The sequence below is a fragment of the Plodia interpunctella genome, chromosome 6 (assembly GCF_027563975.2).
Source record: "Plodia interpunctella isolate USDA-ARS_2022_Savannah chromosome 6, ilPloInte3.2, whole genome shotgun sequence".
In the NCBI taxonomy this organism is placed as follows: domain Eukaryota; kingdom Metazoa; phylum Arthropoda; class Insecta; order Lepidoptera; family Pyralidae; genus Plodia; species Plodia interpunctella.
The window spans coordinates 8,142,223-8,159,891 of NC_071299.1; the positions used below are offsets into that span (position 1 = coordinate 8,142,223).

The following is a 17,669-nucleotide window of genomic DNA, read 5'->3' on the forward strand; positions in this document are numbered from 1 at the left end:
TTTTTGCATATCTCAACCAGTTGGCTGCAACTGGCACAAGCGTCAGATTCGTTATAACCAGTCTGATAAGGTAACACACTATCGACACGGTGAAACGGCGGTGGTCTAGTGGTTAAGACATCTATCTCGCGTCGAAAGGTCCGAGATTCGAAACCTACTCATGCCACACGAGTTTGATCTGATTCAGATATAGTGGTCCAGATTTTTATGGCCAAGTAGCCACCTTAGCCATTTAATAGACCACTTGCTTCCGGTGATGGAAAATAACTTGAGAAAAACTGCGCACTATTAGATTAATGTGTGTATTGCCACTAGATGGCGATATAGGTACGTAAGTCATGTCAGATGCCGTCATAATGACTTCATAAAATCTAATAATAGAGTTCGCAATAACACTAGTACCCAATAAGAAAGACTTGTTATTGTACGGAAAGTATGGAAAATGTATTTTGAACAAGAAATATGCTTGAAATACCTAATAACTCCAAGAAGAGCAAATATATTTGATTATTTAGAAGAGAAAATTAAAAAAAAAAACAGAATGTGACAATTTTTAAATTTTTTTTTATTATTATTTGATCTGATGATACATAGATCATTATAACGTTTATCAGGTGAACAATATTTCGCATAATTTAAAATAATTTTGACATTATAATTTATTTTACGTCGTCAAAGAACTTCAGTCAAACCTCCGTTTTATTATACGAGTAAAAGTTTCTAATTGCGAATACAATAGTATATCGTATTTTCAACAGGGAATGTGCCCAAGAAATTCCTCAGAACTGAGCATCTTTTTCTAGTTTAATGATATATTTGATCATTTGTTTTCATGGCTCAACAATAAATAACGTTAGTTAGTTTAGCTCCACATTCTAGACTTTATTCCGAATTTGTTGCGCCGTAGTAGGCCTGCGTCTCTCTTCTATACGTTCCTTAGTTTCGTTGCTATCGGTAGCCTGTTTCTTTTGTTCACTGAGGGCTGCTGCTTCTGCTTCTGTAATTAATTTATTCCCATTATCATAAGTCGCGTGGCCCATAATAAGACCATTCTGTATCAGAAGGTCAAAATATCAAAATGGACAAAGTAAGTATATAACTTAAAGTACATTTTCTAGAAACACTCCATATTTTCTGGATATCATGATTACTAAATACTTAGCATAATGATTTACAATGATGGCATAATCTTGGTGGGTGACAATAGCATTAACAAGGAGGATTCACTTTGTGGCGGTCGGTTGTAAAATCACAGCCGAAACCTAAAAATATTAAATTTTATTTCTTAAGCTGACCCTGGGCTTCTCGGCGTCACGGCCTCGAATATAACCGGGAATACTGAGGGTGAAAGAGACAGTAAAACATACCGTTGTTCTCCGATCTAGGGTTATTTCCTAGGTTGGTTCCCTGCAACCCCACGTACTGGTTTAAACGCACCGAGCTTCTCACTCCCTCCGGCGCTTGAGGCACCTGGGGACCAGATCCTGGTCTGCAATGGAAACAAGGCGCATAAATTATAATGTTCTGATAACTAGGGATGTCGACGATCATGCGAAGTGGCGACGAAAAAGTAGGAAAGCGGACCTTGGGCTCCGACACTCAACGGCTGAGGATGAAACCGGGAAAAATGCTCAGATGAGTGAGAGATAGAGAGAGAAAAATTACTGTTCTGTTTGTGTGCTTTTGCCCGCGTGTTCTTCCCACGAGAACAGCTTCTTTCTTTGCTTTATTCACTCGTTTCCATCGGACATGCAATGTGTGAGCCGTTGAGTGTTGTCGACTTTTTTCGTAATTAAAGTTGTTTCCCGATGCGATATTTCAAAATTGGCTAAAAAGATAAAGCGTGAAAGCGGTCAAAAACTCAAAATTATGAAATTAATTTACAATTATATTATGAATGAAAAAAATTCTTACGTATTTATAAATTAGTTGAATTAGTTTAAAACTGGGATACGTTGAGATGGGAAATCTGTACAAAGTACTACCGCTACAAAGTATAAATTAACTTTAAGCCAAGCGAAATATAGTTCAGGATTTAAATAACTAAATCTGCAGGTACAAATTACTTATTAAACCTGTGGCAAATATTCTAAATGTTTCTTAAACTACATAATATCATCATCGTAGCCAATTTTATTGTATTCATTGTTGCCAGTGGCTTTCTTTAAGGATAGAATAGGACGGGCCATGACCCTGGTAAGTCAATGCAGATTAAACTAAATTATCTGTGTAATAATCCTTGTTAAACATTTACTTGTTCACTTTGAAATCAATTTATTACCTATTATTGTTTATAATAATTGATTAACCTTGAAGTTAAATATCAACACGACTGGTATGTAAAAGTTGGCCCAAACTAAGTTACAATTGTTGATAGAAGCGTAACAAAAATTAAAAAGCGGCGAAAACAAGTTTTGATTTCCTATTAATAAAATGTTATATAACATAGTTAATTAATACATTTACTTAATGAGCCAATATGTAACCCAGTCAATAAACTTTGATATTTTTGATTACATCACATCCGAAAGAGAAATGTAAATATTTTTAGGGTTCTGTACTTCGAAAAGAAAAAAAACAGTAATTTTAAAATCACTCGTGCGTTTGTCTGTCCAACCTTCACGGCTAGTTTGTACCGGAACTACTGACTGAACCAATTGGTTTTAAAAGTTTATATAAATCTGTCATATTATAAAGACGGACAAGAAACTTAAATCAAAATATTTTGTGAGACAAATCAAGGAGTTAGTTTTGAATCTTTCCCGCAAAATCTACTGGACGGATTGTTATGAAATTTGGTACACGGGTAGAAAATAACCTGGAATAAGACATAGGGTACTTTTATCCCGAAATTCCCACGGGATCGAAGCCCCGGGGCGGAGCTAGTATAATTATAAAACTGATTACTTACTGGTAAGCGTACACTGGTTCTTGGTAGCCGTATTCAAAGGGTCTGTTCACTAATGGTCCCAAGAGGTTTGGGTTGGCTCCCTGACCAATAGCACCCTGACCAATCCCGAACTGCCTGGGGTAACCCAACAGAGGGGATATCACTGCTTGTCCTGTTGTGGGATCCAGCAAGATGGCGTTTTGGTAGCCTGTGGAAATTTCAAGATAAATAAATAGGCTTGTAAAAAAAGATACATTTTTGTGATGTACAAACTGATTCTTCTACATAATAGAAGACGTTAATGATGCAAATGACGATTGTTCCACATTGATCGATTAGGTCTATAACGAGGAAATTACTGTACTACTTGTGACTCGGGAACACAAGAGACAGTAAGTACTCTCTCTCTCTCGCGTTCCTGGTTACATTTGGAGCTCTTACGCTTCAAATCCCAAGGTACACGTAAAAATAAATTTTGAAGATTTGGCTACTTATTTTACAACCGGCTGCCTGCCTGACGTCACGACGTGAGAAAAAGGGAGAGATCAAAATTCATCTCATTATCCATTGTATCTAGGAAAATGGACCCTGAGTTTAGCGGCAAAGGAAGAAACCGGGAAAATACTCAAATGTAATAGAGATTTTAATTAGGGTGATCAGATCTCTTGATTATACTGTATCGACTTGTTGCAATAGCAGTTAATTTTCAAACGGTTTTAAATTGCTGTTTATATGCTATTTTCATTGTTTTTCTTACCATTAGCAGGATAAGCGTTGTTGCCCTGTGGAGCTGCAGCCACTATGTAAACTGGCTGGTATCCTCCAATAGTTCCTGGTCTAAAATAAGACATCCGGCATTAGTATAAATCTTAATGCTTAAAAATCTTTAAAATACAATCTACAGCTTAAAATGTTGATTTTTTTTTGCTTACTTGACCTAATCTATTCATAATAATGAACAATAATATTTTTTATTAATTACTCGATACCCAACGTTGCTCATATAACCATCACTGACTTTAAACAAAATTCTTAAGGTATTTTAGTAGAAAGGCAAGACGAAGACGAGTTGATCAGTCGAACTGTCTTCGATAAGAGATGGCAACAACGGGCGAGGGATAAAAGTGGTTGAAAACAGAAATGGAAGGCTTTTGTCCAGCAGTGGGACCTGACAGCTACTTAAAAAAGTTATATATGAAATATTCACAATAATTCTCATTAGAACAAATATGAATTTTTATGCTATTGAATCCCACGCAAAAGACCTCCTGGCCGCCCTCGACGAAAGTGGTTTGATGACATAAAGGATTGGACCGGACTTAGATACAACCAACTGAAAATAGCGGCCCAAAGTCGCGAGGGTTTCCGTATGCTGACCTCCAAACTTCAATTCGAAGATGGCACCCCATGATGATGATGATGCTTTTGAACTTCGTATAAAATTTTGGATTGATTTACCTGTATCCTGGAACGGGCATGTGCACGATGAACACTCGCTGTCCCGGGGCCAGGCCTGGGATATTTGGGGACACTGGATTCTGGAAAATAAAACATATAAACACACGTTAACAGAAATGTAATGTTTGCTCCAATATTTAAGTAGGAGTTCGAACCTAGATTTTTAACGCATTTTTTTCTTAAAATTTATATATTTTAAAATATTTTTTGAGCAAATTATTTGTTAGGTTGACTTTATCAGTATTAAATAATAGATCAACGTAATAAAAGTACTATCAAGTTTCCCTCTGCACAAATAGTACCATGTCTAAGGGGAAATCCTAAATTTCTCTGAGCAATTTTACTGTGCCAGGTTGAGCGCAGCTATATTTGTTTTCAACTGGGGGCTCTTACTTGTACTATCATTTCATCATACGAACCAGTTTAGGATTTACATCGAAAAATCGTACCATCAAGTTCAATTTTAATTTAACTGCTTCATTAGTTTCACTGAGGAGTTGCATTTGAATCATTTGAATCATCATCGTAAAAGTGAACCAGCCTATAATACAAATACTTTGTATTTCATAATATTAGGCTGCTTTTACGCAGATGGTTTCGTATATTCTCTCGTATATACCTGTTGCGGTGGTTGCTGAGGGGATTGAGCTCCAGGAATCAGCTCGACTTCGCTGTCGGGCTCCAAGGTCTCCAGTCTCGAGGGAGCGCCGTTTGAGTCTGAATTTTGATTGACTGAAATTGAAAAAAATAAAAATATATACAATAGTAATTGCAACATTAATTTTTTACTTTTCTAATGTCCACAGGTTCACGAAAGCATTCTACTTATATACGTACAAAAACAAACGCCAAACTACATACATTACTTAATAATGTTCATTAAAAAGTATTCTGAAAATAATATTTCCGCCAAGCACCCAAACACCTGCACTCGGGCTGACCAGATCATTGGTTTGATAGTAAAATGACTTTAAATTACCTTGTTTTTGTTGAGGTTGACTATATAGATAGTTTGGAACTTCTTGATTTGCCAAATAGTAATCGTAACTGAAACAGACAAAAACCAAAACATCGTCAATTTTAGCGTCAATGCACGCCAATTAGTCTATTATTTATTTAAGCTTCATAGTTTATACTACTACATATTAGTACATAATAGCATACGGATTTATTTGTTGAAGCTGCGCAGGTGCATGTTGCTGGTAGAGTTGCTGTTGGGAAGGGGGCGCCGCGCTCACAGCCAGACATAGGCAAGATAACAGGTACTGGAAACAAAATATGACCTTTTCATTTTTTCAACAAAATTTGAAACAATTAAAATTTATTGTCTGGACCTACAAACAAAGGAATAAACTTGTATGACTCCGCGAGAACCTCTCTTCTTTTTTTACGCAGGTAAACAAGCATTCGGCCCACCTAATGGGAAGTGGTCACCGTACCCTATTAATGGACGCCTGCACCACCAGAGGTATCACACGCGCTGCCGACCCTGAATGAATACTTTTCACACCCTTTTTGAAGAACTCCCCATTGTAATTTCTAGGAAAAACCGTGACGAGTATTTTACTTTGAAATAAATTGACATAAAAGTTACATAACTTTTTTTTCTAATTTTGGTAATCATATCTTTGTTGTTGTGTAAGTATATTGCATCGTGGTTTTTTGACAAAGCCTGATAAATTTACTACGTGTTATTCTCATGCCAATTGTCTCCGAACAAAGATGAGACAATCAAACAATACAGCTTAATTATAATTCAAACGTATGACTAACACCATTTCACCTTCGACCACGTCTTTGAGGCCGACTGACCGGAAAATAAGGTGTTATGCAAGTTGCGAATTCGTGTCCTCACGGGACAGGATGACTGCAAATGGTCAAAGATTAATGATTGAAATAAAAGCGTGTATTGAATTTGTGTCAAAAATTCCAAGGACTAGTCTTGAAATGGGCATAAATAGGTGATATATTAATCGGATTAAAAGATAAAATGTTTTTACCGCTGAAAGTTACTTCAACATTGTTGAAGTGATTCAGGTTTAATTATTAGATGTCACAAGTTTGAAGATGCAACACAGATAAAAGATATGACGCCCTGCAAGAGTGCAGCGAATATGAAGAAAGTGGCAGGCGGTAATACAAAAGCCAAAAAATAATAAAATTAAATTAAATTAATGTATTTTGATGTTTGTTACCTTTTCGCTCAAAATCAAAACGGATTTCGATGGAAGTTCGTAAACGTTAAAATAATTAACCTGAAATAGCTGATTGGTTATTTAGATCAAAATTTCCACTACAGCGGAGCTCCGGGTTTTGTCCATTCGATCTAAAATGATAATTACGTTATTGTCTTGTAGATTATTATTTTCTTGATAACTTGATCTAGTAACTATATTTGGCAAACGATTCCACTTTCATCTTCCAAAGCATATAAAGGCTCAATGACTAGTGCAAATACAACTAAATATTTTAATTTTTAATGAAATAATCAATTTATAAGTTTCAAATAATTTTATGTAATTATTGATAGCACAGCTGAAACAAACGTAAACGCAAAGGGTTTTTTAAACCATCGCAGTAAGGAACACGGAGAGAATGAGTGTTTTATAGAAATTCCAGTAATGCAGAATAGTTTACTAAAACAGGTAATTGTTATTCCATGCAGTGTACATACTCAAGTTACACAATAGGACTTCCTACACGCAGCTCCAATGTGTATTAACTATTGATTGTGGTTATACAAATGCAAAAAACACGTTCCCTTTTTGCTAATTATTAGTTGCATTTCATGTAATTATTCGTAAATTGAGGTGTGGGATTATTGAATGGACAAATCTAACACAGTTTTAATCTTAATAAGAACATTTTCTATGTTAATAAATAATTGCATTTTCCTAGGACAAAAAAAATGTTTTCGTAGGTACTTACTTTATTTTTCATGAAAGTGTTAAGCTAATTTAATTTAAAAAAAAAGTTTAACATCGTAACAAAAGAGTGGTCAGGTTTATAAATAACTAGCTGCGCTCCGGGGCTTCACTCCTGTGGGAATTTTGTGATAAAAAGTACTCTATGTGTTGTTTCAGGTTATATTTTAGCCTTGTAGCAAATTCCGTTACAATGGGTCCGGTAGATATGCGTGAAGAGTTAAAAAACAAACTTACTTTCACATTTATAATATTAGTTGGAATTAAATTAATGAACATGCATAGGTACCTTAGGTATTATTCTGATATGAACATTATATGCTTCTTTATTTTTCTACTGCAATTTATAGGAAATCTTTTAAACATGATAAATAACTGTAATTAAATTGTCGATGACATGATCCGCGATTACCATAGTGCAGAGAAACATAAATTAACAAACATTACGTTGTTTACCGACAGATCATTGGCGCATTCTTTAAATGCTATTCTTAATGGCGCTTGTTTAATTAATTATAAAAAAATATATTATATATAACTTTTGCAAGTTTGAGCTTTGTGGAAAAGACCGCATAATTTGTTTCTGCATTTGATTTCTAATATTACCTATAAGTTTTTGTATGTAATATCAATACAAGGTATACCTAATATCCAAGATGTTTTCGTACTTGGAAAAGGCAATAATGTTGAAGTATTTTTATTATATAAAATATACCTACTTAAATTTTTGTAAGAAGAAGTTTGAAGCCTTTTAAAATGAGCAACATTTAAATTAACAACACTTTAAAAAATTAAATCTTCACACATTACAAATTAATAGTTTCAAAATTTATATTTCAACAATAAATAAATTTAAACGTGCAAAAATTTATAAAAAGACATACCTTTATGTCTTTTTTAAAATAAATTGTGTTATGAACTATGATTAGGTATCTCATTGGTACTAGACAGGTGGTGGTGGTGTAATGGTTAAGACCCCCGCCTGTGGATCGAAAGGTCCCAGGTTCGAATCCTACTCGTGCCACATGAGTTTGTAAACAAATTTGACTCATGTATAGTAGTTTTCATCGAACACCACTTGCTTCCGGTGAAGGAAAAACATCGTGAGGAAACCTGCACACTTATTAATTATATTAACTTGTGTGTGAAATGGAGAAGGCAATGGCAAACTACTCCATTAATAATGCCAAGAAAGTTGTTACGTGTGTTTCATTCCATGTAATGACCACGACCCTCAGTCATGAGGAATTCGCACACAATAGCAATATCAGATAAAATTTATTCCGAAACTCCGATGGAACCGGAGAAGCGCGCAGACGTAGATGATAGTCTCTTAACATTTGTAATGCATTTATATTGCAAAGGTATAAGATCAGCGCTAAGTATAAAGACATCATTAATACCGGTGTTTTGTGACGCGTTGTAATCCTAATTTTGTTTCCTGTTTATAGTTTAAAATACGTCATTAAATAACCCTAAGCAGGTAATACTTAATTTAACACAACGGATGTTGTAACGTATTATTTTATTATGTGACGGAAGGAAGCTAATAGGGATCCTTGGGTAGGCAGCTTCAATGGCCACCACCCCACATAACATAATTTGCAACGAACAATGGTTTACGATGTTTATATTAATTCATAAAATTTATTTAAGAGACTCTTGTCTGTGGAGTACCATCCATTTTTCTCTTTCCAAATAAATTAAATAAATGTACGTGTCATATTTTTATGCAACAAGTATGCTTATCCCCAACTTATTTTTTTAACCCAATAATTAAAAAAAAACAATAAAAGAAGAACTAAAATGTGTTGAACTTGTCTAAAAAACTAAATTAAAAAAAAATAATCTATACACACATCTATATAACTGCTTAGACCACTCTGAACTGAATATTACCGAGATAGTTTACATCATTGACTTATAAGAAAATAAAAAAGACACATCACGCTCTAAATATCACGCAGTGCACCAAGAGTCGTTCAAATTATTATTTGAATTCTATTGAATTAGATGGATGGACGGCTAATGGTGAAATTGGGATATTTGGGAATATTTTGACAGGTTGCTAGCCTCTTCTTTTGATTAAATTTTCATTCTTTAGTGAACAAAGTAATTGAGACGTCATGTTTTTCATATAGCTTTGCATGGGAGTTAAAAAAGAAAATTAACAAAACGTAATTCTTATTGCTAACATTATTATTGTTAGCATGTTACATCAATGTCATCTGAATGAAAAAAGTTTTATTTATTCTTGTAATAATCGGGACCAAATTATGGCAAAAGTATGAATGCATTAGTATGTAGTGGTCGTCTGACCATCACCCAATTTAACTGCGTTGTATGGGCCGCGTGTCACGGCGTTTACGACCTTACAACCTTCTATATCGAATTCGTCATCTAGATTAGACACTGGTGCTCTCTTTTCGGCATTGATATAATTTTCGTCATATCTATGTATATGAATTATACCAATAGGTGGTGTTTCTCATTAACTTAGGTCGACTATATTTTCAGCAGTAATATATTCCTTACAAATCAACTTGGGGAAAAATACATTTTTTGTATGTATGTTTGTAATGCGATAACTTTAGAACCATTGGTCTGATTTTGATGAAATTTAAAAAGTACTTCTGCAGGATCTGTCCATAGAATTTGTAAGTTCGTGGGGCAACAAAATCGGTTATGTCGTTTTTGAAATATTTACAATTTATTAAAAATGTATTATGTTCGCGAGGTCTAAGTTCGCGGCGAACAACTAGTGTTATAACAACTGTGTCTACCTAAAACTGCATTAATAACAAAGTTTACATACATAGTCATTTGTTATCATTGATGCAATGAAATTGTACGAACGACCCGTGTCAAACCATTGTACTTTTTCCGATTTCCTGAGTATCAGTTACACTTTATTAGTGTTGCTTTGCTAAATGTAGTACTTAAATAATGTAACATAACTTATTTCAGTAACATTGTTCCCAGCTGTTACTATTACGGGAACATTCACCTCTTGGCGTCTGCATGACACGCTTAAATCATGATTCATAACAAGATTCAAGTCGACGATTACCTGGAAATTTACTTTATTTGCGAGCATTTCTAACTTTATTACTCGGCACAGTATCCCATCAAAGATCTAAACCGACAACTGCTATATTAATTTCTTGTGTAAAAAAGAAGTTATAAATAACATTTTTCTATGGTCTACCTAATATGGCTACTATTTATAATATGGGTCATTGGACTGGCATTTGTATTAGGTTTTTATATTGTACTATGTTATTACCTGAAATAAATGGATTTATTAATATTATTACAAATATAATTTATTAGAAAAAATAAGGATTTTTATACGGGCTTTAGCTAATAAGCAAAATAAGCAAAATGATGTTCATCATGACATTTTAATTCAAGTGTGGGTTATTTATACTGATGGCAAGGTTGTAATCAAGTATATTTAATTTTCTTTTTATGGAAAACTTAATTAGTTATATTCAATCTTAATGAGAATAAAACGATTATCACGTCTAGTTTTCAGTATTCCTAAATTTCATCTTAATTAATATCATTTTTCATTATCTTCTTGCAAATTGTGAATTATTGCTTAGTTTTACATAAGATTGAAGACTTTACTCTGGTCGATGTCATTAGATCGAAGAAATGTTTATTTTCTTACATAACACGAAAATAGTGCAATAAAAATTATTACTTATTCGAAAATAATTCTTACAGGTTACATGATAGTTTTTGAGAAAATCTGTACTGTGTTTTAATAACTTTTAGAACACTAAAATAGGTGATACATTTCTTCTTATAACAATGTTTTACTTATTTATTTTTCGTGATATCTAGTTGATTTTGGTATCATACCTTTACCTAATCAAATCATCATTCAGATAACTATATAGCAGAGAACCAAACTTTTAGAGCTCGATGAAGGCGTCGCTGCAGTAAAAGAAATTGATAATTTAAACCACATTTGTAATTTGTATACAATTTCGGCCGTCGTCGGGTCAGAAACTCTTGTCATTCTGTACAATACCTTCAAAGCTTTTAAAATAATTTCCTGTATAAATCGATTTATCAGCAGCGACTCCCTCATACTCTGTGCAAGTTATTACACATCTCATTACAAGAAAAGATGCCTTTAAAACGCCCCATATTGCAGAAGCTGTCACACGCACTTAAACATGTCATCTTCATGCCATTGCATCACAAAGCAAGGCAACATGCAGTGAATCAAGATAATAGCTACCTTTGACAGAGAGGACTCGCGTCGGTAACTTCAACTGTGGTACCTTCTGACCTGGATTTCACGGTTGCTTTGAAGCTATGCCATGCTAAGTCCTGATTTCAAATGTGTGGTTGCTAAATGGTTTCTGAATGTAAGAGATTAAGTGCAGTGATATGATGGATTATCCAAAAACGACAATAAAGAATCTCGTTATTATCCGTTGTTATTCCACATTTATTGACTATACGATAAATACACAAAAATTAAAATTAAGGAAGACCTCGCTCATAATATTTGTTAGCTCAAAAATGAAACATGCGGCTTCCGATAGTCAGACAGTCTTAAAGTGAAAGATCCCACTGCAATAGAAATATCTGCCTATAACAATATTGTTTTATCGGATACAATAAATAATAGCTTGACTAACTGTCAATCGGAAATATTTAACTAGTAATAAATATATAAATATTGTATAAGAGTCGAAGACCATATTAACTGGTTACAAGGCAGAGGTTAATAAAATACAATTTAGAAACGTCGACAAATACTAACCTCCTCCTAAATAAAGTTAGATGTCTATCAAGAAGATATAAGATGCCATCAAGATATCAAAGTTTTAGGTTAAAATTAATTAAATCCTAAGATGTTATTTTAGCTGTTGAATTAAATTGGACATGTTGTTCATTAATGGATAAATATTCTAGCAGTACATCATTGGGTTGGATGGTAAGCTAAAAATTAGTTCTTATAGGAAAACTCCTATTTAAAATATAATATCTAATCCGATTTTATGAAATTAATTAAATTCTAGATAATGACCAGAGATAAAACATAAGTTACTGTATTTTTGATATCCACAAATTCATTGCATTATCGCTATTAGTAATGCCGGATAGAAGTTATCCAAACAAAAAAAAATCGAAAAAAATAAATATAGAAATTGAACTATTGAACTGCATCTACATGTGCAGTTGTTTGTACTGCAAACGGCATTTTATCGCTTAAAATGAATCTCTATTCCGTGGTAATACGTGCAATTATATTATAAATTTGAGTACATGAATTATAATTTTATGCTCTTTCGTAGAAAAAATATATATATATTATATTTTTAAGATGCGGGAGACCGAGATATGTAAACCAGAATTAGATAAAACTAGAATTAGATAAAATTAACCTCAAGATGACCGAGATTACTGTGACGTGAACCATGTATGTGAAGTTTAATATAATTTTAATGTTTTTAAGGCTTGAAGTTGCAATAAATTGTGCACTACATGGGCTCACACTGTGTTTATAAGGTTGACAATAAATTGTTGATTCATTCATTTAACTTACAAATGAAGAAGATAAAATATATAACTATATAAAAAATACAATTGAAATCAAAATGACGGTGGGAACTTATTTACGAACAGTGAAAGGGTTCGATTCCTCTGAGAAATAAACATTTTTAATTGTTTCTAGTTTGGTTTTTGATAAGGCAAATGGTAAATCTACTCCATTAATTTTTCTATGAAGGTAGCCTTATGTTTCATTCCATCTAATTAAACACAGTTCTCATTAGTTACAGGGAAGAAATGAAGATACTAATTTTTGTCAAGCCACTGTTAGCTAGTATTGTCGTCCCAACGTCATGAAACAATAGATTAGAAACTGATTAGAAATTGTATGGATCAATAGCCTTTTACACGACTGCTCAAAAAAGAGGCGTTATGTTTTTTATCACACCTGTTACAAAGAAGCGACTAGAAATAATGTTCGGCTTAGGTTATACGAATACAATCAGGTGTTTAAAATTAAAGGCTAATCGCGTATCTTAATTAGGTATACTGAGTAAAATACAGGATCTATTAAGTTCCTTATGGTCCATTGTCTAAGCTGGTAAGGTTGTGCACCTTGTTTATAAAAACTTTATACAAAGTCTATGTTTGATACGATGTGTTTTATAAAGATATTAATTACATGTTACATCTTGTCATAATCAATGTTTTCTATTGTAATAATATTTATTTATATAGGTACCTGTATATAAGTTTTTGTGACATTAACATGTCATAATATTGTACATGCAACATTATGTATTATATTATAATGTTGGATACATACATTTATGTGTGCAATATTGATCTTAACCATCAGTTGTGCAGAGGATTTATTATTTATTTAATTAAACTAAATAATTTAATTTGCCAAAATTATTTATAAAAACAACTCGTATTTGAGTTTACATATATCTTTTAATTCACGATTTAAGAAGAGACTACTAAAATATAATGTAAATATGAAAAATTACTTACAATACGGAAAGCCATCTTGAAAAACAATATTAGCGCGGGAAACACGCGCATGCGCCAGTCGCTCGCAGGAAATGTGCCGCGGGACTCGTGCGCTGTTTATATGTATGTCTGTCCGTGCGTTGTAAACACCATGTATGGGAGCTTATCAAAAAATAACATGCATTGAAGGTACATTAAAATAATTACATAATTTTTTTATTTTAATATTATATGATTAATACATATTATATTGCTAAATATGGTTAACATCCACATCCAAGTCATAAGTCAAACGAAATCAAACGTATTAAAGTTAATCAAAGGAAGTAGTAGCATACTCTATTTATAATTTAAATTTTGGATTTATTTAATCGTATCGAAATTTCGAATAACAATTAGGTTTAATAACCGTCATAAACATATATTTTAGATTACGTTCGAGTTAAAGAATTAACTATACAATTACATAATGAAACTAACCTAGCTGGCTTAATACGAGTGAAAGTAATGAATAAGTAAACTTTCCTGAAAATATTTCCAATCCAATAGGTAAGAAAATTTGTAGTAATATGTACCTATAAACAAGGTAACATAGAGATATTTAAGATCATTATGATAATTCATAGACTATAACAATGCTGCTGGATCAAGATACGAAGATTTAAATTTGGTTGGAAAATTCGTCTTGAAAATTATGGAATAATAAAAACAAACTCAACCAACATAAAAAAAAAACTATTATGAAGTCATCAGCATAAATGTAATATTTAATGTAGCTGTCGAACAAACATTTTTATAAGTTGTGACGTCACTTGTTCCTGTCATTTAGTATGGAGCGTTTTGGACGAGTCCAAAAATGTGTGATTTTATTTTGTCACATCTTTGAAAGCATTCTCATTATCACAGTATTTTTTCCGTGGTGTTTCTTTTATTAATATATAATGGCATTCGAATGGTCATCAAAATTAAAATTGGACAACTAGCCTATTGGTTAGTCAAATCAGATGCTATTTTTCTCTCGAATGTCAAAAACAAAAAATAAAGTAGAGCTTGTATGACAGTAATGTACTATGACGTCACGATTTTTGGACTACAATAATACTGACAAATTAATTTTAATAAAACTGATAAATTAAAGTAGCATTTCATTAATGTGTTTCCTATTTTTTTAAAGATATTTATTTAAATACCTAAGTATTTAGTTCAAATCCATAACCATTACTTTTTGGGAAAAAAAAACTGGTCAAATACTGCGATCTATTTGCGGGCCCAATAAGAGAAATGGCTTCTTGGCTATGAATGTCTATTTTACTAACAAAGGCAGTTTAGTACTAATTACGGAAGTCGCAATAAATTTTCTACGCGGATATTTTATAATAAAGGTTTTTACTCCGTGACTAAACACTTATTGGCATTTAGCCAAGTATCAATAATAATAAAAAAAAACTCTACTGTTGTTCTGTGATCAGTTTTTCAAACATGACATTTTTTTCAGTGATCATATGAAAGTGATACTTGTTTGGCTAGGGAGCAGCTCAGAAATTTTAATAAAAAGGACAAGGCAAAAATTACAGCGTTGAGGTATTCGTGTAAACAAAAATACGGTAGGCGTAGCCAAAACAATTTCAAATTACCCTGTGAAGGATCTCTATGCGTTAGTAATATCACAGATTACATAATATAATAACGGCGATGGTACAAAGAATTTGTGTAGGATGGTTGCCTATTGACGTCCCTCTTTTTTAACCCCCGAAGCAAAAAGAGGGGTGTTATAAGTTTGACCGCTAAGTGTATGTTAGATATTGTTTAAAATTGCAGAGAGACGGTATTTTTTTTTATCATTTATCTTTTAATATTGCTAACTATTAAACTTAATACAAAGCTCCGGAAGCGGTGGATCTGAAAGGTCTCAGGTTGGATTCACGTGAGTTTTTTACACCACAAAATGGCCACAACCCTCGACATAATTTGTCTATATGAAGAGGCATTTAACACAATGATACCAACATTACACATTCGCATACAAAATTTCATGGCTTTTCTCAGAACGTGCAAGTTGAGTGTGTGTCAACATTTTCTCAAAAGTGTAATGCGCTTTTTGTATAGGTACCTATTACTCATACAGAACTGACACGCAAAGTTGATTGGTACCTAATTAATACAAAGTTGACATCAATATGCAGAGGGTACCTATACTTGTGGGTACTTAAACTGTCAATATACAATTTATTCAAATAGATCTCAGATAAGCAATCCAGTAGATCTAACCTGAAAGTCCTAAAATTAATCATACATATTTCATAGGTATTTTACATACATATTATTTTGTATTAGTTTGTATGGCAAAGTAATTGTCTGCCAAATATTAGAATGTTTTTGTGTAAAATATTCCAATGTGGTTTCTCTTTTCCTGGTAATACCTATACCTAATTTTGTTGTGGCTTTTATTTGTGACTCAAAATCGGGATTTCCTAATAGAATCAATAAATGGAAACGTCATGGACTTCCTTATTATGATGTCAACAAATATTTTGAAATTAAAATCTAAAATCCTTACATTTTATAAAAATAATAGTTTCTGTCTCTCTGTGTAAACGCGAGAAAAGAAAAAACTACCAGACGGATTTTTATAGGGTTTCAAGCATTGTGTGATTCCTGGGAATGTTAGATGTATAATTTTTATTACTTTATGCGAGCGAAGCCGGGTCGGGCCGCTAATAAAAAATACCTAGTAAAATTTATGAAAAAACTGGTATTATTGATTTATTATTTACTAAGACTTACCTGTATTATGGAGAATCAAAATAGAGATTATTTCTAATTTTATTATAATTAAATCCAATAACCGAGTCAAGTTACTATTAACTGCGCACTATATACATAAATCAACGCCTATTAATCCATGTTATGAGTATTATTAACACCACGTGTTAAATTAACATATAAATGGTAAGTAAATACGCAAAAGCAACTAATTGTACTTTTTCTCGTTAGATTTTATAAGTTGCTACATTTTTTCCGTATACGCTCAACAAAATTTCTATAATCTTCTAAACCTAATGTAACGATAAACACATGGTGTGTGTAACAATGTTATATATTTTAGTTTGTACATAACAAAACATGTAAGTTTTCCCTCTAAAACTCTCTAACACATAATTTCTCAAATAATTTCATCTTCATCTACTTACCACAAAAGCATTTTGCTTAATACATTGTAAAGGCGTTTCTGTATGCAGTTCATTTAGTTATTCCATCTTTACAAATTTGAGAAGAGCCATGGCTCGTTGCTCAGTCGTGCTCCGTTGCGACGATGTAGCACGTTGTAGCTCCATTGCCTTTTACAGATTTGACTATAGTGTGTTGATGTACGTCGAATCTCCATACAATTTCTGCGTTGTTCGTCGACGGATATCAACATGACTGAGGACGATAGAGTGCAAATGAACAGTGGGATATTGCTCTAACTTGACTTTGTTTATGGGGTAAAACTAACACGAAAAGAAAATTTACCCGACTTATAAGAATTTACAGACTGTCTTGACCGATCACCACCTAATGTTGGAAAGTGCAAAGAACAAGATATTTTTTCAATGAAATAGGGTGAAATGAGGTTGTATCCAATTCCAGTAGAAATAAATCAATACAATTACACAATGAGTATCGGCAACAGTTAATATTTCCATCACACGTTGATATGATACCACTTATTACCGTGTAAGTAGTGAGATGCTATCTATAGACTGTACCGGTAATGTCATGCGCATAGTAAAATACCTTTGAAGTGCAACTTAAAAGGAAACACGTGTTCAAATTTATTTATTAACATGGAATTTACTGTGTCACCGCGTCGGATATTCTTACCATTATAGTTACTTAGATGG

At 32.9% G+C, this 17,669-nt stretch overlaps 1 protein-coding gene across 1 annotated transcript; it reads right to left on the reverse strand.

Moving 5' to 3' along the window:
* Nucleotides 1-544: 544 nt before the first annotated feature.
* On the reverse strand, nucleotides 545-13,963 carry LOC128670820 (uncharacterized). Its single transcript, XM_053746810.1, has 9 exons — nucleotides 13,807-13,963; nucleotides 5,513-5,613; nucleotides 5,328-5,395; nucleotides 4,968-5,080; nucleotides 4,349-4,428; nucleotides 3,648-3,727; nucleotides 2,912-3,098; nucleotides 1,368-1,489; nucleotides 545-997 (listed from the first exon to the last, which is right to left on the reverse strand). The coding sequence occupies exons 1-9, from the start codon at nucleotides 13,855-13,857 to the stop codon at nucleotides 876-878; spliced, it is 924 nt and encodes a 307-aa protein (XP_053602785.1). The 5' UTR covers nucleotides 13,858-13,963; the 3' UTR covers nucleotides 545-875.
* Between the last annotated feature and the right edge of the window lie 3,706 nt (nucleotides 13,964-17,669).

Excerpts from the sequence above, each read along its gene's own strand:
- LOC128670820 (XM_053746810.1), bottom strand. The coding sequence starts at position 13,857 with ATGCGCGTGTTTCCCGCGCTAATATTGTTTTTCAAGATGGCTTTCCGT. Across the intron at positions 5,614-13,806 it reads TCAAGATGGCTTTCCGTATT|TACCTGTTATCTTGCCTATG; the intron begins GTAAGTAATTTT and ends TTTTGTTTCCAG. Across the intron at positions 5,081-5,327 it reads TCAACCTCAACAAAAACAAG|TCAATCAAAATTCAGACTCA; the intron begins GTAATTTAAAGT and ends TTTCAATTTCAG.